This window comes from Podarcis pityusensis, assembly GCF_964106645.2.
Source record: "Podarcis pityusensis genome assembly, chromosome: 1".
NCBI lineage: Eukaryota > Metazoa > Chordata > Lepidosauria > Squamata > Lacertidae > Podarcis > Podarcis pityusensis.
Window position 1 is genome coordinate 79817741 of NC_138028.1, and position 24045 is coordinate 79841785.

A 24045-nucleotide genomic window follows, 5' to 3' on the forward strand; every position below is an offset into this window, starting at 1 on the left:
GAGAGCACATCTGCGCTCAAGTTACAAAGATCCTATAGATCTGGATGAGACACTGGAAATTTCACCATACCCAGATTGGATGTCTAAGATCACTTCAGCTTATTGTGTCCACAAGAAATGCGTATGCACCCTGCACCTTGTTTTAAGGTACTTCTGTTTGATGCTGTTGTTTCTCAAACCTGCTCCACACTGATTGGGGTCCTTAAGCTGTCCCTAATTTGTCTCTAGCCAAGGTGTGAGCACCTTTTAATGTGAACACACCCTTACAGCACAAGTTTAACCAGGTTTACTCAGAAGGAAGTCCCAATGATTTGAATGGGATTCACCTGCAGGTGTGTACGCTCTGAATGGCGGCTTTCCTTCTCATGGATATAAGACCACATTACACGGTAAAGCATGTGCGTCATTCAAGCTGTGAAAAGCAAGTTTTCAGAAGCCTCAGCACAATATTCCAGCCACTAGGAAGTTACATTGTTGACCTAAATTAACTCCCCACTGCACAAAATAAAGCTGCTCCTATTGGATTTCTGGCTGTTCTGTAGCTCTTAAAGACATACCACTCTGTCAGGCTCAGGGGAGTGACTAAAAGCACATGATGAAGAAGCCTTGTCTGAATACAGGAACCAGTGTCCGCCACCTTGAATATCTATTTTAGGTCCAACAGAATCCTATCAAAGGGAGGGTGGAATGGAGGACTTTGACAGTATAATTCCCCAAACTCAAAATTGAAGTGTCTCATGCCTTCTTTGAATTAACAAGGTTTCAAACCTGTTTAGGATCAATGGTTTGCACAGAGACATGTAGGATTGTGGGAATACAGGCAGGAACTGGGACCTCCTTTCAGGTAGGCCCATCCTTCTCCTGTCAGCCCAAAGGACAGCATTGCATAGGACAGGACAGACATACCAGTGCAGGGTGTGGGACTAGACTCCACAATTAGAACTAGAGTGACAGATCAAAGGGTGGGTGCAGTCATCAAGAAAGCGAGCTCCAGGTGTGTCCAAGAGCTTCCTACCCTCTGGTGAACTATCATTAATCTCAGTGTAGTTCAAAGGCTATATGGTAACACCATCCAGTGTTGTTGATCTGCCACTATTCAGCAATCTCATATTGCAGAGATAGTAATCTCTGAGTATTGCAGAGATAGTTAAGCAGGTTAGCTGCTAATTGTGCCTTTGATTCCAAGAACTGTTCTTGTTCCCATTTCACGGGATGACAAACAGTGACAAGACTGAAACTACCTCATGAGGGAGAAACCATTGGGACCAGCACCAAATGTAACCCAAGGTCTTAACTGAACACTTCCATCCCGCTCTTCACTGCAGCACTACCAAGGTTGGAGAACAGTAAACGGTGCCTTTGACTTTACATTTGGGATCCACCATCACACCCTGATAATGCAGGGGTGGCTAACCTGTGACCCTCCAGGCATTACTGGACTCTAACCCCATCAGCATGGCCAATGGTCAGGGGTGATGGGAGTTGTAGTCCAGCAACACCTGGAAGGCCACGGGTTCTCCAGGTGTATACAATGCACCTGTCCCTGCGTAGATGCACTATATACTGAGAAGTTAAATTATTACTATTGGTGCACATGGTTCTACTCTGCACAATTTAATCCTCACAACATCCCTATGGGTTAGATTAGGCTAAGAGACTGTGATTTGCCTTAAGCTGCCCAGTGAGCTCTATGATTGAGTGGAGGTTTAAACTCTGGCCTCCCAGTTGCATTTAGCTGCATTTTGACATAGGTAATGAACTGATAATTATTTCCAACTGGTAAAATACACCGAGGCCATTGAGGCAGAATCACAAGAAACGTAAGAAAGAAAATCCCAAACTAAGACCCTGATATTGGGAAAGATTGAGGGCACAAGGAGAAGGGGACGACAGATGGCTGGACAGTGTTCTCAAAGCTACCAGCATGAGTTTTACCAAACTGCGGCAGGCAGTGGAAGACAGGAGTACCTGATGTGCTCTGGTCCATGGGGTCACGAAGAGTCGGACACGACTGAACGACTAAACAACAAAGTCTCAGGTTCTTGTGAGAAACTTTCTACCTCTATTGTTTAGCCAGTATTGTTTTGCCAGCACCTGAAGAGGAAACAGTCTGACTCTGCAAGCAAAGGAAACTTTGTACCGTACTGGAACCCTGCCCTGGCGTTTGTGGCAGGGCGTTTACATGAATGGAATACGTCAACCTGATAGGGGGTCATAAATTACAAGCGACCTCTCCTAATCTCTGGATATGCAATCTAGGTCTCCAACTGCAGAGGTGAAAAACAAGCAGTAGGAGCAGCACTAAAATATGTCCAACTTCCATGTAAAGAGACCCACTTGGTTCCTTCCAAAACACTTTTGTGGGTGTGGCAGAGGAGAGCCTAGTAATTAAATGCAGCATAATTGTCACTGGTGCCATCAAGGAAACCGGAAGGATTTCAAGACTATAATTCTACTGAAGAGAAGTGACATCTCCCCATCTCCAACAGAGGCCTTCTGTTAGCTTCTCGACTAGCAGGCATTACAGCAGCGCAAGCGTCTTTAGTTTAGTGGTACTGTGGGTGGTGAAAACTGCATCAGATGAATTTTTGCCTGTCACACAGCTGTTGTAGGTGCAGCACCTTTCTCAGGATGACTCAGGAAATGCAGAGTGTGAACCCTGCTGTTGAAAGATGCTTGCTCCATCTCTCCTCTAACTCAATATGGGGAAATGGATAGTTATCAGTAGAGCATGGAAAGCTCAAGTTCAAATCCATATCCTGCTCAGCCATCAAGCTCACTGGGGCTGCCAGTGAGCTACTCCTATGCACCTGGGTGTAAATCCCACGACACTGAGGACTCATCCACAACTTCCCTTTGTCCCATAATAACTGAGTAGCTAGGACAGAGTGGCAAATAAAACCAACAGTGTTAACATTTAAGCAATCCCTCATGCTTCCTGAACATAGTGCTAGGTTTTGATCGGGGCTGAGGAACCGGTGGCTCCCTATATGCTGCTGGACTCCAGCGGCCATCATTCCTGATCATTGGTCATGCTGACTGGGGCAGATGGGAGTTGGGAGTCTGCTGGGCCACAGATTCCCTAGCCCTGCTGTACATAAATTGTGTGGATGGGAGAATTAAAGAAGGTGCAACTACTATTGTCCCTGACAGTATTATGCCCTAAGGGGCAGCTTGGGAGAGGTGAGGGTGGTTTATTCCCTCAGGTTAAGCCAATTATTTAAGTGAGACAATTGTCCACAGAACCAGGGTTGCTTCCCTGTGTGGTGCAGTAGTTAGAGTGTTGGACGAGGACCTGGGAGGCCAGAGTTCAAATCCCCCCTCAGCCATGAATCTCACTGTGTAACCATAGGCCAGTCACTATCTCTCAGCCTAACCTACCCCGCAGGGTTGTTGCGAGGTAAAATGGGGAAGAGGAGAACCACACCACACACCTTGAGATCCTTGGCTGGAATATAAATGTAAAATAAACAACATAAAAGCTGCAAAGTAGTAGTCCAAACTAGGTTGGTAAGGTTAGCATAATGCTACCATAGGCACAGTGGCTCCAGGAAGAATGATTGTTTTGCAGACAGCAGCAGGAGGCAAAGAACTAGTAGAAATTACTTGCATAGTAAACAGCTGGAGAAACCGAGAGCAGTTTAAGCGCAAGGTATGGGGGATATTTGACTGAATCTCATGTTTGATTAAATCTATGAGGCAAGGCAAATTGCTGGAGAGGAGAATTCTTCTGCTATCTCACTTAGTCATTCTCAGTTCTGACTAACCTTTGTCTGGCCTGCGTATCTTGAGTGTGACCCAGACTAAACCTTTGAGAAGGTCCACGCCACCTTCCCAGAGAGGAAGCTGTCTTGGTAACACAGCCCTGTTATTATCAAAAAAAATATTGGCGACAGTTTCTCCTTCTGTCTACGATAGTTAGCATATAAACCTACGACACTGGCTGGCTGACTAAGCCCGCAACCACCCCAACAAGGGCATATTCCTGGTTGAAGCATCTGAATCAACAACACAGCTGGGCTAACTCCTCCACTGCACTTTTTTGCCCGGTGCCATTTTATCACAAGGTTTGATTAATGCAGCTGCACCGCCAGACTTAGAAGAGTTCGCGCAACAAACAGGAGAGGGGGTTAGGAGTGGTGAGCTTTGAGCTGGGAGGCCCTCAAGTTCCCATCTCACCTCACCCTTGAACTCCCCAGGGGTGGCCTCCACCAAGCAACTGTTTTCTCAGCCTAATGAGAGTAGCAACGCTGACTTACCTCGCCAGAACACTGCAACAATTTCCTAGATACAGTAATAGGTGGCATCCAACTAACTTTTACTCACAGCAGACCTACTGGAATCAATGAGCCTGAGTCACGTGCATTCATTTCTGTGGGTCTACTCTGAGTCAAACGTAGTTCAATACCGACCCTTCACAATTCCCACACAATCGACCCAAAGGTTTGTCTCTACCACCTGACGCCCCTCTGCAGCGAACAGTTTCCTGTGCCCAGTTTCATTTCTCCCCTCGCCTACCTTTCAGCTCCGCGTAGTCCAGCATTGCTCCGTTGGTCCTGGGGGTCGAGTGGCTCTTCTGCAGCATCCTCATGCGGACCTGCTCCTGCACCCGGGCGCTCTTGAACCCCTCGGCGGCGTCGGGGGCCTCGCTCTTCCTGTCCAGCTGCTTGTCCGAGGGCAGCGCCAAGGAGCACACGCCATCCTCCGGCTGCAGAGCCGACAAGAAGAAGTTATTCTCCTGCATGCTGGCTGCTGGGCCAGGAGCGCACGTGAAAAGCAGCCCGGCTCTTCCTGCGGGTCAACCCGCCCCTTCCCCGCGCCTGCCAGGAACTCTGTGTGGGCTGAGGGGAAGTTCCTCGCGAGGGCTTGGAGCAGCCCTTCCGCTCCTCCTGCGCCCTCTTCTCTGCGCCCAAATGGCGCTTTGACGCGCCAGGTAAGTTGCGCGCTTATTCACAGGTGAGTCTGTCGGGCCCTCCCTCTGACTTCCTTAGTTAGTATACCAAAAAAAAAAAAGTTTCTTCATTCAGAGAGCGCGCCCACACATACACCCGCCTCCTCCTCCACGCCATCCCCGGTCTTCTTGCAAGCGTCGTTTGGTTTCCTGGGACTTTCTTTTCCTTCTCTGCGCTGGTGGTGACACACCTACGTGATTCCACCCCTCTCTCTCCCTAGCAACTGAGATCAGCCGGGAGGCAGAGCAGCAGGTCGGCCGCTTCCACCTTAAGCAGGTGAGGCGTTGGGCAAAGCGGTGCCTTTAAGGTGGAATTCCAAAGATGCACGAACTGGCCTGGCCTTGGCCCTGCCCTGCCCCACACCTCGCCCTCAGCTGTGTAAACTGGCAAAAGCGGTTATGGGTGCGGTGCCTCCAGGGTTCTTGAAGGGTGTGCGTTTGTGTGCCTAGAGATAGAGGGCTGTAGGCCGTGGTGCCATCCCGCTCGCCTCTCTTTTTGTTACACCTTCTCCATTCCGCGAAACAGAGCTCCCCCGGTTCTGGCAGAGCCCCGTGTCAACAAGAGTGCAGCAAAACAAGGAGCGAACACGCCTCGGCCGAGCCCAGCTTTGTTCCCTCCCAGCTTGTGAAGTAACTTAACAGCCTGTACATTCCAAACACTGAGCTGCTGCCTTGGGAGCTGAGCGGGAGAAGAGATAGAGGCAGGCCAAAGTCCAGGAGCTCAATCCAGGCTCCTCCTCCTCACCCAGAGTCCCAGGAGGCACCCTTAGAGCATGCAGAGTGTGAGGCCCAGCTACACAGGCACAATCTGTGCCATGGCTGCAGCCAGGGAGAGACAGTGGGTGAGCAAGTCATGCCAGCTGTGGCCTTTCTTCCCCCGTCATTTTCTTCACCAGAGTATATAGGTAGCTGCCTTATACAGAGTCAGACCACTGGTCCATCTAGCTCAGTATTGTCTACACTGACTGGCAGCTCTCCAGGGTTTTGGGCAAGTCTTTCCAGTCCTACCTGGAGATCAAAACTAGGACCTTCTTTGTATAAGGCAGATGCTGTACCACTGAGCTTCGACTCTTCCCCAAGTATCTCCTGGATGTTAGAAACAACAGACATTGCTGACTGGCAGAGGTGGTGGCTGGGCTGGAAGGAATGTGGCAGGGGTTCCCCATTCACCACTCGGGGTCATAGATCAATGCTGAATCATACAGTTCCAGGGCTGCTCGCCCTACTATTAGGCAGGGTGTGGCACCTGCTTCAGGCAGCTAATTTAAGGTGTCGTCAAATGGCAGCAAATTGCCAGTTCCTTAAATTATTACTATTATAATATTTTTACTCTTAGGGAGAGGCATTTGGTGATTTTATGTCTCAGGTGCAAAAACAATGTAGTCAGCTTTGGATGCTGTGCGCCTTTTCGGGGAGACACCATTTGCTGCAAAATACATTTGGACTAGCCTTGTAGACTGCAATACTAATGAAGGGGGAAGAGCCATTTCCTTGCTTCTTAGGAGGGTATACAGCACTTGCTCAGTGTTGGAAGACTTTGGGGGGGAAGCAAGTGTAGAGAGAAACAACGCCATTGCGGCAGAAATGGTCTTCTACGCTGGGCAGGATCCTAAAACTGCACACACACTGCTTTCATCACCTTGCCATCTGCCAAATCCCAGTATGTCCTTCATACAGATCCATGTACCCTTCCATAACCACCCCATAATGGGTTCTTGATTCCTGTTCTTCCCACCATTAGGTTGCTACTTCTTGCCCTACAACTCCAAGCCCACTAGACTCTTTCCTTATCCCTCTACTACTGTTGGTGGGATTCTTTTTCTGTTGCTGGACCTGTTCGCCCTGTCTACCACCTGTATAACATTATGTCTGTTCCCTTCTACTTTAACGGGATAGCAAGTGAAATAGATGCAGACTGTGACCGTGCTCACAAGGGAAAGTCTTGTCCATTCCTCAAAACTGTTGAACCCTTAAGAAAAAAGATGCCCAACTCTTTAAAAAAGAATGCTCTATAGACCTTAGCAGTACACAGAATATACCATGTGAGAGCAAATGGGCCTATGTATAGCCCATACATTTACTCTCTGTATATGCCAATCAGTCAAGGTAATCAGTCATTGCTAGCACCACCACTTCCATAGGCTTGGTAGACTTGAAAAATACTTTTGGCTTATTATTACATCCTTTTAATGGGCTAGATCAGGCTTAGGCAAACTTGGCCCTCCAAATGTTTTGGGACTACAATTTCCATCATCCCTGACCACTGGTCCTGTTAGCTATGGATCATGGGAGTTGTAGTCCCAAAATATCTGGAGGGCCAAGTTTGCCTGTGCTTGGGCTAGATGCACCAGGAACTAAAGAGACTGCCTTTATTTTGCATATGAATGACAGCAAGTGCAGTGAGACATTCGGACATGAGGATGGCCCAAATGCTAACAATACGATCTGACTACCGGTTAATAGAAACAAACCATTCACTCTCCTCTTGCACAGTCCTCAGCTGGCTTATTTATCTCTCAGGGAAGCAGCATATTCCTCTTGTAAGTACGCCTGCCTTGAGGCTTGCAGGGGACAATAATCAAGACACACAGCGTTCCATATGATGGTTTTCCCTTGGGTGGTCTCTCACCAAATAATAATTAACTAGCGTTTGTGAAGCTCTGTCAGATGTCCAGATGAAAGACTCTCTGGACGTGTGTAGCGTTAATCATTGTAATAGCCCAGCCCAGCCCAGCCCAGCTTAGCTTTTAAAATTCTGTACAGCCCAGCATAGGCGATGCTGAGTTTCCAGCTAATAAATGCTCTGTGACTAAAGTATGAATAATCCTCTGAGTTTAAAAAGCACTCCCAAATTAAGGAGACCTCATTAAGAAGAAGTGTCCCTCTGTTAACTAGTGGGAAACTGAGGCACGCAATGTGGAGCAATTCATCAGTCGGAAGCGGAGCAAGGATTAATACTCAGCAGTTCCCAGGACTGTGCTAAAGGCTAATTGGGCATTTCCCTTCTTATGCACTTTCATGAGAACATTAATTGCCACTGATATCCCCATTGATGTTCAGCAGCAACAATGCCCCAGGTAGAGGAATCTGGGGGAGGGGCAGGAGTGTGTATTTTTATTATTTCTTATGATGTTTGGCCAAGAAGATTATTCATGCTAGAAGTTCAAAATTTCTGTCAGTTGTCAGATTTTGGGGAAACTAGTGATACAATGCTTTTTAACAGCCTGAAGGCTAACAGTGTACCTACCTCACTGACCTGTAGTAAAGGAATCCTATGAAGTAATTTGCTTTTGACCAGTCACAAAAAATTGACATGGGGAGAAGTTGTTTCTCATAGAAGGTCATCCTATGGGGACCACTGCATGAGCATCCCTGAGTGGGCAACCTGTGGCCCTCCAAATACTGCTGAACTACAATTCCGATTATCCCTGACCACTGACTGAGACTGATGGGAGTTGGACTCCAGTAACATCTGAAGGGCCACAGGTTGCTTACCCTTGCATATATCAAACTAATCTCAGAGTATAAATTTCATCTGTGACTCATGTCAGGCTGTTTCCAAACAAAACTCAATTGTGATGTCGTCATGTCCCGATTCAGGGTACCTTACAAATCCAAGCTACACACAGATTGTGATGGTCCTTGTGATGGTTTTCCCCTGATCAATTGGTGGACCAGGGCCTCACTGGATCAGTGGAGGCATCACAGTCCAACTTGTATTGGGTCACCTTTGTCCACACTTCTGATTTAACACTGTAGCACTGAACAAGCCACCAGGGAAGGTGCTTTGAGGACATTTCCCCAACACCTTCTGTTTCCTTTAGAGGTGATGGGGAGACAGAGCAGAACGGGCCCAACCTGAAGCAGTGAATTTTAGTAAAGTGGCAGAAAATCCTTTCCCCTTCTGCCATCCATATTGTGGCCTTTGCTCTTTACCTTCTCTGATGAAATCTCCAAGATAGCATCAGGAAGCAGGGGGTGTGTGGGTCAAGGGTGGGTCATCTGGATAGAGATGGGCCTGGACTTATCCTTCCCATGTCAGCTGGCTACAAGACTAAAGATACTTCTGGATGTGATTTTGGGCACAAAGGAAATACAAGGATGGCATTGTCTCTATATCTATCTATCATCTATCTATATCTATCTATCTATCTATCTATCTATCTATCTATCTATCTATCTATCATCTATCTATCTCTCCCCACTTCCCATTGTGTGAATACTTCAGTATGAACTTTCCTTTATGTACTGATGCTCTTGACATTAGAAAATGTGAGTCTGCCAGCCTTTAAATGAAGTATAAAACCAGACAGCCTTCCTCAACTTGGTGCCCTCTCCATATATTACTGCACTACAATTCCTATCTACCCCAGTCAGGGATAATGGGAGCTGTAGTCCAACACTCCTGAGAGGCATCAAGCTGGGGAAGGTTGAAACAAAGAATCTTGTGGCAGCTTAAAGACTAACACTATGGCATAAGCTTTCAAGGAGTTAGTCTACTTTACCAGACGCATGAATTAAGACAATGTCTGTGCAAGGCCATTTTGTGTGATCTATCATTGAAAATAACATGAGGAGGTGCTGTTGGTTTTTTGTAACCTATTGCTGCCATTCCTCTTCCTGGTTGTAACGCCAAACCAGAATTCCTGGAAAATGTAACTCAGCCGAACTAATTAGAGTCTGTACTAATTAGTGTGAGGGCATAGTGGTATAGGCACTAATTTGGTTTGTGCCACTGGCACTGATCCTGCTAGTCCATTTGGGTTAGCAACAATCAGCACAGGGATTACCATCAGTCCTGGAATCATTGCACCTGAAACTCATAAAACTCTTGATCTGAGAGTGCCCTTAGTAAGCGAAAGACACCTTTCCCACAATTAATCTGCACAAGTGCTTCACAATGTGCATCTTCCTGGTTATTGTTCCACCCCACCCCTCACTCATATACTGATTTGGTCTAGCCCGTCTATCTACCTCACTAATTTCTTCTGGAAAATGTAATTTCTGACTTTGTGCGCTACCATGGCTGTTGAATAGTCTCGTCACAAGTTCTCTCCCCGCTCCCAATTTTTTATATTTTGCACAGCAAAGCAAAAATCTGTTTTCTCGGAGGCTTCACATGTTGTATTGCACAGCACAGCATTATTTTAGAAAATCCTGCAATCTCAAGAGAATATACCCCCCCCACACACACTGAAAATGTTTGAAAACTACACCTGCAGTGATGCCAGGTGTGAGTTCAACTTACTGAACTCACAGTACACACAGAACCCCCTTGCCAGCACTGATGTAGCTGATTGACAGTACTGGTTCACTGAAAACCACAGCTGCCTTGGGGTGAGACATGGGAGACCAGATGAAAGGAGGACAGGGCTCCTGTTCCTTGGGCAGTTTTGCAGGGGAATTAATTCGGATAGGTTTTGATTTTGATTAATTTTCACCTATGACTGAAAGCTTGCCAATATTCCCTCTCCTGTGCAACCATAAAGGGAGAGGAGTCCGCCTCACCTGTTGTCCTTTGCATTCAGTCACCCAAAGTAAAACTGTCATGAGAACTGGCCCTTTCATAGAGAAGGTGCTCCATCACTACCCTAATAATCCCTTACCTGACTTTGGTATCAGACACAGAGACTGCATGACCGTTAGCCCCATGCACAAGGGAGGCCACCGATACTTTACATATCTCTACAATAGGAAAAGATGGCAAAGTTCTCATATAATTGGAAACTGTTCCCACAGTTTGAGCTGTGAATTTAAAGAGTCCGGCATGGGCAGCGCATACAAGCATTCTCAGATAATTAATTGCACTATGCTAGTTTCTGCCTGCAAGAAACCATTTCCACTTTGACTTTTCTGCCAGAAACCTTTTCTGCACATCTGCTATGGAATCTTTTGTGTTCCGGAGCAGAAATCCAGAGCATCAGGCCTAGCGGCCAAATGTCGCCCTCCAGCCCATCTCACCCTTCAGCCACCCCCACTCTCCAGCCATATCCCTTCTCCCTAGGTCACAGCTCTCACCAGCCTTGCTTAATACCCTCCTTGAGTGTTTCTGCCTGGCTGGAATGTCTCCTTGATCTCTGGGCACTTTCAGGCTGTCATTAATTTCAGGCAGCATTCAATCACGTTTCAACAAATTCAGGTTGCACAATTAAAGTGAATTAGAGCTCTTGCGCAACAAACTTACCTTCCCCCCACAACAAAACCCAGACATTTTGCAATAAGGAAAGCTGACCTCCCTGCATACTTCCTGCAAACTAATCAGGATGAATGTTCAATACACAGGTCATCTGAATGTGCCTTGTGATAATTACTGTTGGATAGAGGAGCGTGTGTGTGTGTGTGTGTGTGTGTGCACGTGTGTGTGTGTGTGTGTGTGTGTGTACATGTGGAAGCTAGCCTACTGTAGAAATTGCATCTCTGCTGCCCAGTATGTTGATGATGGATTTGCACAAGCTGCAGTCATGAAGAATTCCATATTTTTATATACATGGGGCTCCCCAAAATGCACTCAGGGTTGATTTCTGCTTTTCAATGGGATGGCACAGAAATTACCTCTTTCAGTATGTCCATGCACAGATAGCATCAAACATACCATACAACGCTGACATCTGTGTAGCAAAGGTACATGCAACATAACTCAACCTGGATCTTGCTCTTAGCTGATGAAAGAGAACTGCAGGGCAGCCCCGGACAACTGGTTAAACTGGAGACATTGAGACAAGCAGCCAGACCCTCCACATAAAAGTGCCCATGCCACCATAAGTCAATGGCAACTTCTTGAAACCCACCTGCCAGCCTTTCCAGCTGCTGTGGTTTAAGTTCCCTCTTGACTCAAATTTCTCTCCCACAGTCAGTCACAAAAGCATTGAAATCTACCCTTGCAGAGCAATCAATAAACTTTTGTCCCCACCTAAGGACCAAATCAGCCTTGTCATGAAAGGAAAAGAGAAGGAGGGAAAGCGTGAGAGCTGCTTCCAATGAAAAGCTGTGAGCCGTCAGCAACAGAGAAGGCTTAAAGCATAAGTGCCAAAAAATAAAAATAAAAATTACCAGGAGGTAACTGAAGCTGCAGGTGGAAGACGTTTCGAACAAATATTATACATGTTGAGGACTGGTTGTTAAATGTTTTTATAGCACTTACAACATATAAAGTAAGTTTTAGCTAGATCATGTTCACAAGGAATCAGGAAAGTAGGTAATGAATGAGATGCTTCGACTGTGTACACATTACTGGCTTAAAATGCATCTAGGTATAAAAGATCCTTTCCTAAAAACCCAGAAGCTTTTCAAAAAACAAGTGAGTCTGTTGATGTATGCGACCACGGCTACGCGGATTTTACTTGCACAAAAGTGGAGAACAGACATAGTTCCAACAAAAGAGGAGTGGCATCATAAACTGCTGGAATACGTGGAACTAGTGGGTATGACTAATAGAATAAGAAACAGAGATGAAAAAGAACTTGAAGAGGATTGGATGCTATATATATAGAATATATGAAAAATTATTATAATAAGACAACTTAGCAGGATGAGCATAATTCAGCAGCGTAAGTTATAACATGAGATAAAAAGAAGGAGAGAGGAAAATTTGGAAGAACAAAAGATGAGATAGGTTGGGAACAGAGAGGAAACCAGGGAAGGAGTGGAAGGAGAGAACATAGATCAGGGACAGAGGAACCTTTGACTGTGAAGAAACTGTTCAACTCAACTCTCCTCACCATGCTGGCCAGGACTGATGGGAGTCCAGCAGGATCTGGAAGGTCACAACTCCCATCAGCCCTGTCCAGAATGGTGAATGGTCAGGGATGATAGGTGTTGTAGTCCAGCAACATCCACAGGTTGGGCTATAACATCAAAAAGATGTGTATAGCTCCATGTAGTGCCAATGCATGTCCTTTTAAATAAAGATTCATATCATAATGATGGAGTGAGCTGTCAGGGCAGTGTACAGGGTCTGCACAATTATTTGCTACCTACAAAACCAGTAGCCACTCACCCCCAAATTCAGTAATGCTGAATTTGAGGTGATGGGCCCATTCTCTGTGGCATACTAAGAGCTCCGAGACTTGCTGGAAGACCAGTGCAACTCCAAAGGTTCTTCCTCGCTCATTAAGTGCAGGATGATGTAACAGCTGAAGCAGGCGTGAGGCAACTGCTTTACTGCCCGAGGTATGATGTCTGTAGGATCAAGCTGCCTGGCAAGTTAATGTAGCCGTATCTCATCAACTATCTGATATGCAGCTGTAATAAGCAAGTCCTAATCTCTCAATCACGTGTGTAAATTAAAGGAATGGTGTCGACCCACCTCTGCAAACTGCTTTGAGACCTGCAGATGAAAGTTGCCACATACAGGGAGAGAGTTATTAGTTTTGTTATTTCTCCCTATCTTGCTCTGTGCACTTTACTCCACCTCAGCTTCTAGCCTAACTCTGCTGTCTATTCCATTCATCCATCACTCTGATTATCACTGCTTCATTTCCTCATAAACAATGTATGCTGACTATCCAGCCACTTCAAATCCTTCCAGAGAAGAATTTTAATCAAACCTTCCTTACACATTGATTTCTTCTGTCATAAGCTCTTTGGAGCATGAATCTTAACGACCTTGCACAGTTAATCAAGTGCATACTGGGCTATCGACATCTACCCAATATGCCATTAAGAAGATGCTTTTGACTGAATATATCCTCCTGACTGGCTTAAGGCACGGATATGAGACAAAGGTGTACTGTTCTGAGATCCATGCCTCCCAGGGTTATATGATGGGGTCAAGCTGCAGGGACAGTGATAACTAGCAAAAAACCCCAAAACAAATATAACTTGATTCAGTGATGATTGCCTGAGTTTTATAGGTAGCCTCCTGGAGGTGGAGGAACTGCAGCTACTGAGTTGTTTCCAGGGTTTACACCCATCAGGAAGTGAATGTAGATCTCTGTACTGAGTCCCAGGAGCACAGCATCTCCCCTTATTTCATGAATCGCCACTCATGCCCAGAGAAATCAGGGGCGGAAAATGAGTCCTGCAAGCCCAAATAGTATTTTAATTCCATCCCGGTTGCCAGGTGAATGCAATATTGCTTATAATAAGCGGATCTCCTTTATGTTTTGTTCCAGAATATAGCAGCTTTGCACATAATGCTTTTTTCACATTTCAGGAACTACTGCTTGTCCTCCCCGCCCCTGGATTTCTTTATGTGATCATCAGGCATCATCACAAATAAGTTGTCCCTAGCAGTAAATCTTTTGCAGTTACTCCTGTATTTAGACTTGTGGGGGGAAATATAGACAACAACTTTATAAAACACTAGAACATGTCATGTAATCATATCCTCTTTACTTTGAAAAGTTCCTTCCATTTCTTAATTTCGCCTGAACAGATGGTTTAGTAGATACTTGAAATGATATAGGCCTGCTTCCAACATTACAGTGGTGCCCCGCAAGACGAATGCCTCGCAAGACGGAAAACCCGCTAGACGAAAGGGTTTTCCGTTTTTGAGTTGCTTCGCAGGACGAATTTCCCTATGGGCTTGCTTCGCAAGACGAAAATGTCTTGCGAGTCTAGAGATTTTTTTTCCGCTTTCCCCCCCCTTTATCTAATCTGCTAAGCCTTTAATAGCCTTTAATAGCCTTTTAGCAGCTAATCCCCTAAGCCTTTAAGCCTTTAATAGCCGCTAAACCGCTAATAGCGCTAATCCGTTAAGCCGCTAATAGGGTTGCTTCGCAAGACGAAAAAACCGCTAGACGAAGACTCTCGCGGAACGGATTAATTTCGTCTTGCGAGGCACCACTGTACTTATAAAAGACACAGAAGATTTTTTACTCTTACCACATAAGATACAACCTATCATTTTGTAGGGAAATATATATTGTGCTGGTGCTGGAGGAGACTCTTGAGAGTCCCATGGACTGCAAGAAGATCAAACCTATCCATTCTTAAGAAAATCAGCCCTGAGTGCTCACTGGAAGGACAGATCCTGAAGCTGAGACTCCAATACTTTGGCCACCTCATGAGAAGAGAAGACTCCCTGGAAAAGACCCTGATGTTGTGAAAGATGGAAGGCACAAGGAGAAAGGGACGACAGAGGACGAGATGGTTGGATAGTGTTCTCGAAGCTACCAGCATGAGTTTGACAAAACTGAGGGAGGCAGTGGAAGACAGGAGTGCCTGGCGTGCTCTGGTCCATGGGGTCACGAAGAGTCAGACACGACTAAATGACTAAACAACAACAATATATTGTGCATCCGTTTCCCAGAAAAGAGTTGTTCCACCAGGCCTTTGGTCAGGGCCCAGCCTGACTCCCTCCTCTGGCAACCTGCACAGAATTTTGCTTAACGGTTGCCATTAATTTGATTTTAATTAATTTTTATAATGAAATGTTTTTAGAATGTTTGATTATTTGATTGTTTGATTATTTGATTGTTGTTAGCCGCCCTGAGCCCGGCTTCGGCTGGGGAGGGCGGGATATAAATAAAATTTATTATTATTATTAAAATTTGAACGTGGAACAAAACTCCAGCATCTCATTAGATTACGAATGACTTTGTCACAGAGTAGATGTATGAGTAACCTTATGGGGTGTTTACCTGGATCTTCAGGTACACTCAAGTCTTAAGGAACTAATCCCAAAAGAAGCTCTCATTTTTATTGCTTAGATCAGTTGTTCTCAAATGGTGTGGCGTGCTGGGAAGATTCAAGAACAATCAAAGAAACATTTAAATATTTCAATGTAGTACAGTTGAGTAGTGTAGCATAGAGTATCAATATAATATTTTTATGGATAGATATGTATATGGAACAGGGATTTTCAACTTTGACAAATGTGAAAGACCAGAAAATAGAAAGGCTTTTTGGTGTTGATGAGGATATGAGAGTTTGTCTGTCTCAAATTAGACCTAATATAAATGAGATTACCTGGCAAAAGTAAGCTCATACCTTTCACTGAGTTTGTATACATAGTAAATATATAAGAGGCTCGTTTATATTTTGGGAATGATTCATGTACTTATGTAGCTGCATTGTTTTATTCTTTTCAAATGTCTCATGATCATATTATAAAGCAGTTGTGTTTCTGTGTAATAAATCAAGCACTGTTATGAGTTGTTTCTCTCCCCCCCCCCCATGTATTTATCAATAACAACTTCAGTATGGTGCAAGCAAATTTTTATTCTGAAAGTTTGGCCAAGAGAGAAAACTTTGAGAACCACTGGGTTAAATGGTAGCAAATAAAACTGTCTTAACTGACCAGCAATAGTTGTTGTCATAGGTTACAAAACAAATGAAATAAGTAAAGCATTTATTTATTTTTTCTCCATTGCTATCATGCAGCCACTCAGAAATTTTGATAATGAGGGAATAAAGGAGGCAGGAAGGATAGCCCTATGATCAAATGCCTTCCTCTGCAGGATAGAAAACCTCACACAGGAACTTACATGCCACTGTTCAAATTGTCCAGAACTCCTTGTCTTTTAATTTTTACACAGTTGTTTCCCAGTGCAGTTGACAGCCCTTTCCCCCATACATATATGTTTACTCCACAAAAATCCTTGGACAAAAATGTGCTTTTATTCTTCAGATTAATCCCTAAATAAATGCCAACAGCTGCACTCATCCTTGAGCAGGTGGTTAATCCTCAAGGAAAATAATTGACAAGGCTGCCTCTGGGATATCCCAGAGCTCCTCTACTGAAACACTTCTTGAAATGCTTAACTGACAGCCACCATTCTGGTTTACTTCTTTTTTGAGGTCTACCATATTTTCTCATACGAGGGCAGCCATTTTGAAGTCACTGCATAACTTACAAATTAAACGTCATCTTCTTTTGTTATGAGTTTTGAGGGGAGGAAGTAGGCTGTATGTAAGATTCTTCTAGTGTTGAAATATGAGTCAGGCTAGCTTTCTGTGTTGAGGTGATAGCCTGGGCAATGGGCCATTAAGGGAAACAAATGAAAGGGGCTCTGTGTGAGATGGCAAATGGGTGGTGCCCTCAACTCAGAGATAGTTAGAAGGACAAAGCCAGAAGGGTCAGCAGTAGGCCAAGCCCATCACCCATCCTCCATACCTAGGCAAGTCACACAAACTCTTGTACATGAGAGAAGGATGAAAGGAATCTGCTCTTTTTCAGGCAGAGATGGTGGAATAAAGCAGTAGTGAGGCAGTAAGGAAAGGAGGAGCTCTGTGTTCTGTACATCTTTTCTAGTTCTCACTTTGTTTGACAGACTCACTCCTTCACACACAGTTCCGTGCTCCAGGTGAACAAAACAAAATAGCTTGTGCTGAGAGAAAAGTGACTGCCTGCCAAATAAAGGGCGAGTTTGCCAGTTTTAGTAGAAAGCAGGCAACACGTTTGTGTCTCGTATCCTGGCCTAGCTCTTACAAGGCCTACGATGGGGTGTGCGTGTAACTCTAGTCTCAGCGTCCCCCTCAGGAGAGGGTGGTGACGTGAGTTGGCCTGGTGGAGGAAAACCATCACAACACAAGTCAGCACTTGCCCGGTATTGCTTGCTGCTGCTGCTGCTGCTGCTGCTGCTGAAAACAGACATTACTATCCCAGCTGCCTTGACTGTCTGGTAATCAAATGGATTCCTCCTCAGGTGAAAAAAGCAAGGGCCGAACCAGATGCATATGTTTTGAAATGCGCACTTGCTGGTTTGGCTATAGAGCAGGAAGGTATCTACTTATATCACTAAATGGACCATGGGGGGCAATGGGAGCAAAAACTGCCTCCTCCCCAGCTTTGCTGTCCTGCATTCACCTGCTGGAAGATCACCCTACCCCAATAATACCCCAGTAATTTCCTTGGTATTGCAGCTGGGCTAGGGGTGGAATTAAAGCAACAAAGCACAGGGAAGGAAGGTAGAGGAGAGGGCGGTTTCCCTCCTGCTGTCAGTAAGCTCAGTTTAGTGATAAAGGCAGAGCACCCACTTTCACTTTATAGCCAAATAGAAGAGCATGTGTTTAGCAAACACCCTGCATCTGAGCTTGGCTCTGATTCGGATCACTGGCTCCCCACAGCTCAGGGATCTCTTCCAGCACTACCTGCCCATGTTTTCCTTTGTAGGAAACACACAGTGTGTATGTCAAGTGCAATGAATCCCCAAACCATTCTCCTTAAGTGTGGCTTGGAGGCAGCAGCAGATTGACTAATAAAACAGGCAGGACTGAATTAAAATGCCAGCTCTGCCCTCCAATGTGAAATGCAGCCAATTTCTAAAGTATGCTACCTTTCCATGTGCAAGTTAGGTCTCGCATACAAAGCCTGTGGTTGACTACACCCAGCACAGGCCTGGGAATCCCCCTCTAGCCATCCCAATATACTCTCCTAATTGCTCTGCGTTCAGTGTGCTCCCGCTGCTGGTTTGGGTGTACATACAATGTTCTCCACAATCCATATCTGTCCTGTTGTTTCTTGGCCAATACTGTCTTCTGATGCACTCCCCCCCACCCCAACCAGCTTCAAACTGAACTGAGAAAAAGAACAACTTAGATGCTTTTCTAGTTAATAATGTGTACACAGCCTAAGAAAACTCATAGCTGGTGTGAGTAGTATGATTCTCTTGCTACTACTGTTGGGCTTGTAGCCTCGTCCAACCTCCATTAACCACATCCATTTAGAACTCTCCTTTCTGAGTTTATCTGTGCCTCACCTTTAACGTTAATATAGAACTACTATATATTTTGGGAAATGGTTTGTCTGTTCTCTATGCACTTGAACACCCCTTAAGATATTGTAACCAAATTTTGCATGATGGTTCTTGAAATCAAGAAGCAGGTTTTTGTCTGTTTGGGAGAAAAATAGATGTCTTTCAAAATTGCAGTCAACCTTTCAACCACCGATTTCAAAACGTCACTGGGGTTTTCTTTGGTTTCATTTCTTAGATTTCCTGAGCAATGTTGGGCACTTGACACTAGTACTCTTCTGTGAAGAACTCCAGGAAAAAAAAACAATCCCATGCTTTGCCCAGACTACAGAGAAAATTGTGCTCATTGTACCATTGTACCATTGTACAATTGTACCATCCCCATTGGGGATGGGAGAGGTCAATGTGGTAATGATAGCAACTATTTCATTTATTTTATTGAGGAACACTTATAAACTAATTGCCGTGATAATAAATCTCAAAGCTGTGTGCAATATAAAACATAAAAATGTAATAAAACCATTATTATAAACCCTGTGTCACTAACACAGCATCCAAACTTATGAGCTACAGGACCAAGTATTACCGGTAAATTGTGCAGCAGCAGCACCACCACCAGCAGCAGCAGCAGCAGTAGCACACTCAGAATGTGTGTGCAGAGGAAGATTCTGTCCACAGGAGATCTAAAAATGGGTCTGCCATGCCCCCACGGAGCTATGGTGTGTGCTAGAGTGAGAGAGAGGTCTGCTTCCATCACCAAAGGGGATATGCACCTCCCTACTCTGCTGCTTTAATTCTTCCTGCTCCCGGCCCATCTCTGATAGAAGATTACATCAACATTTACAACACATTACAACACACATAAATAAAAGTTGAATGTTCAAAGTTTATAGCTTATTGCGGTACTTTCACTCTACCACTGAATCTTATGAATACATACAACACACCTGCCATACCCATGTACCTTTGGAAGTGCTTATTCTGCAACTAGAGTGGTTGACTCCCCTTTTCCTTGTCATTCCTATTTTTTTTAATGCTGTGTCTGCAGCAGCTCCTCCTCTTTTTTCCAGTATAGGAAAGATTCTGGCAGAAGCTGCTTCTGATTTAAATCTCCTCCCACTGTTAGCACCAGACCATCTAGTTCTGCCTTGATCTCTACCAGCTTCTCAGCACCATCTATCCTCAGCCCCCTGATCTTCTTTTTCATACACACTATCCCTGGGTGACCTCATCATAGCCATTGTTTTTGGTACCACTTGCACTCAGATGACACCCATCTCTGCCTCCCCTGTAATTCAGTCCCACATCTCCAGCTTCCTCTCCAATATCTCTGCTTGCCAACATCTTAAACTCATTATGTCCAAGACTGACCATCTCATCCTTCCAAGCCCTCTTTTCCACTCATGCTTTCCTTATCCATTGGCAATGTTATTACCCCACCCCACCCATTGATCAGGCACATAGCTTTGACTTTATTATTGACTTCTCTCTCTCCCTTATTCCCCATATTGAGTCCGTGGTCAAGTCATGTCACTTCTCCCTTTATATCATTGTAAAAATGTGGCTCTTCCTCTTTGTCCTCTGAGCAAAGCTTCTGGTCCATGCCCTGATCATCTCTTGTTAGGCAGCTACAATCTTCTTCTCCTTGGTCTTCCATTGCTTCCCCTTAATCCCCTTGCATCTACCAGGCATTCTTCTGCCAAAATAATACACTTTTCTCATCATTCTGATCACATAAAATGCCTCCCTAAGTCCCTCCTTTGACTTCCTGTCCTGGAAAGAAAAAAAAAAGCATAGCTCAGTGGTTGAGCATCTGTTTTGCATGGTTCCAGATTCAGTCCTGAAAATCTCCAGGTACAACTCGGAGGGACCCTGTCAGAAACCGTGGAGAGCTTCTGCCAGTCAGTGTGGATAATACTGGACTCCTTCATGAGGAAGGGTGGGGTATTATTAATAATAACAATAATCTAGATGGACCAATTCATAAAGAAGGCTGATCGCCGAAGAATTGATGCTTTTGAATTATGGTGCTGGAGGAGACTCTTGAGAGTCCCATGGACTGCAAGAAGATCAAACTTAGCCATTCTTAAGGAAATCGGCCCTGAGTGCTCACTGGAAGGACAGATCCTGAAGCTGAGGCTCCAATACTTTGGCCATCTCATGAGAAGAGATGACTCCCTGGAAAAGACCCTGATGTTGGGAAAGATGGAGGGCACAAGGAGAAGGGGACGACAGAGGACGAGATGGTTGGACAGTGTTCTTGAAGCTACCAGCATGACTTTGACCAAACTGCGGGAGGCAGTGGAAGACAGGAGTGCCTGGCGTACTCTGGTCCATGGGGTCACGAAGAGTCGGACACGACTAAATGACTAAACAACAACAACAGATGGACCAATTATCTGACTTGGTATAAGGCAGCTTTCAGTGCTATCAGTTCAGCACAAATTATTATTACCCTTACTTTTGAAACCCTCCATCCCCTATCTATCACATATACACCTGTCCGTTTGTGATCTTCCCCCCTCTGTCCTGAGCCTTGTGAAGTTCTGTTCCCTGAAAAGACTCCACCCTTTCTCTCTTGCTGCCCCACATGCTTGAAATTACCTCCCAGAACTGCTGCAGAATGCCACTTCTCTTGAATCCTTCAAATCCCTTTCTTTGGCACCTTTGGTTCCATCTCCCAGTTCTCATGCCCTGCTATAGGTCAGCTGCTTTGCCTAGGTGCATGCAATTGCATACTGCTTCTATGTTGATCCAGCCTCTATGTTCCTCCCCTTCATGTGTTGTTTCGACTGTGACAAATTTTAGATTGTAAGCTCCGCAGAACAGGTAGATGTCCTCTTCTACTGTGTAAAGTGTGTGTACCTTAGTGGTGCAATATAAACAACAAAAGCGATCATTTCCAGAAGGATAGTTGTGTTAGACTTGCAAAAACAACAAGGCTGTTATAAAAATTACTGGGAAGAATTTAAATGTGCTATATAGAAATAAATGCTAATGATGTTAGCACATGCGACTTAAATTGCCTTTGAGCCTCTCTTGTGCTACTTCTGTTAATGGCTGGTTATTGCTCATGAGAACAGAAGCTTTTGTGATTCAATTCAATTACAAACCTAACTAAGGCAAAAGCCGCTTTAAGCTTCATGTGTAAAATGCCCTGTTGGTGTATGCACTAAAATGGCCTCTTGTAAACAACAGATATGTCCATCAACTGCCCATGCATACTGCTTGCATGCTCAGAAATGTAAAATATCACATTATATTGATATAGTGTATGTGGGGTAGATGCATTTCTGCACAGTTCTAAGCAGGATCATTGACACAAAGCTATGGGTAGCATGTCATGGGGGTTTTGAGGGGGATTGAATGAACTGCTTAACAACATCATTTTATAAGGCAAGTGACAATCATTTTTATAAACTACAGAGAGGGAAACGGGAAGTGCAGCTGCCTCCTAGAGGACACATTGAGCAAAGAGTGCCAACCATGTCAAAGCCAATCATGAATCAAATGGCAATGTTTGTTGAGCCTTCATCCTGAATTGTTTGCAGGGGGATTAGATTACTTTGATTGTTGAATGAGCATTCATTGTATCAAAGCAAGTGTTATCTCACACATTCTAGTGCATTGCCCCATCACTTTCCTCATCAGAAAAGTCCTCTTTTTTTTTTTTTTTTAAGGAAGTGGGTTTCTTGCACAAAAGCTCCCAATAAGCTGTAATTGCACAACCTGAATTTGCCAGTATATGATTGAATCACACCCCAAAATAGTGACAAATTAGAAGTGCCCATGATAACATTTCCATAGGTCTAACTAACTCCTCTTATTCTCCCTCCTTGACTGAGCTACCTCTGAGGCCTCACTAGGATGTGAAAAGAGGGACAGGAAGGAAGGAAGGAATAAAGAGAGAAGATGTAAATTATTTCAGAGCTAAGGAAGCCTCAAATGAAACATTGCAACTTAAGATGATAGAATATGTGGAACTAGCTAGTCTAAGAATGAGAGCAAGAAGAACAGGTATTTAAAGAGGAGTGGAAGAATTTCACTGAGTATATGGAAAACAATTGTGCATAGTTGAAAATGCTGGCAGCATTAAGGTAAATGCAACAGTATAATAAATATTAGCGTGATGTAAGATAGGAGAACTGAATTAGATGGTTATAGCAAAATATGCAAGAATGGTGGATAAACTATATGAACCATGGAAGGGGAAGGAGGGAAGTCATTGAATGTATGGTATCATGAAAGATGATTATTTTGAGATGTAAAATTGAAAACACACACACACACACACACACGATTGCACAATAGCCTAAGTGTTTTCCAACCAATATAAAGTGCAGCCTCTCCCTCCAAAACAATGGTGGGCTCATAAACTTAACTGGATTTACAAAATAGAGAAAGAATTACTATGCCATTTATCACAAGTGGCGAAGCACAACATAACCAAACACTGGAAGTACCTTTCCAGCGCAACAATAGACAATGGATACTGAACAGTTTGCGAAACAGCTCTCCTTGCGAGATTAACATGTGGACAGATTGAGAAAGATGGTTTTTACCCCGGTGTGGTTTAATTTCATAACACATGCCAGTATTCCATAAAATGAACAATTACCACCATCAGCATTTGGCTCAATCTGGTTGATCTAAATTTAAATTTAAACATAAATTATCATCATCACTTTGAACCCCCACCTACCACCTTCATCAATATACCAGCACTTTGTATTGTTTCATTGGTAGCATAAGAGGAAAAATGAGTATTACTCATACTTAATCTAAGCACAACCCCCAGAGCTGCTGATTTTTAGTTATAAAATGATGAATGTTAGCTCCGTTCTATCATCTTTCCCCTTTGTTTTCATTTTTGTTTCTATTTAAACCACTCTATGAACCTAGAACTTGTACATTGACCACGAATAATGAACCATATCTTGTAGATATCACTGCAAATTTATTGTGCTGTTTTTGTGATGTGGCCCTACTGGCAACCAATCTAAGCTGCTTATTAGCGGCAGCGCTGAGTTCTGCGAGCAGAGTGGGTGGAAACGCCTTCACGGGAACCCGGATGTTCTTTCAGAACAGTTTGACTCAGATGAGGAAGAGGAGGGCGACGAAACTGAACCTGTTGCTGAGGGGCACAGTCCACAGCCACAGAGTCCAGAACCGGGGTCCCCAAGGGAGAGGCTCCGAACCTCTCCAAAGGGGAGTCCCAAGACCCCTCCACAGGTCTCTGTCAAGTCTGAGCCAAGGAGTCTCTCAGTCCCCCAACCCCTATATGGGGTTGAGAGGTCTGCAGGGGCGGTGAGGAAAGACAAAAAGGCTATGTCTCACACTTGGTCTGTTTATTTGTATCCTTTATTATTCCTATGATCCCTGTTTGTAAAACCCAATGAAAGGTTAGTTGACTAAAAACAACAACCCTGTTCACTGAAACAGCAACATTGTGAATTA

General features: G+C 44.5%; 1 protein-coding gene across 2 annotated transcripts in view; it reads right to left on the reverse strand.

Annotated features, from left to right (window-relative positions):
- The window catches only part of PKP3 (plakophilin 3), a 76207-nt gene that overhangs the window by 42344 nt on the left and 9818 nt on the right, over positions 1 to 24045 (reverse strand). The window contains exon 2 of one of the 2 annotated variants that reach the window (XM_081010632.1): positions 4519 to 4708. The exons of the other annotated variant lie outside the window; for it this stretch is intronic. Within the exon in view, the coding sequence (XP_080866758.1) occupies positions 4519 to 4708 (190 nt within the window). The remainder of the gene's footprint in view (positions 1 to 4518; positions 4709 to 24045) is intronic. 2 annotated transcript variants of the gene reach the window in all.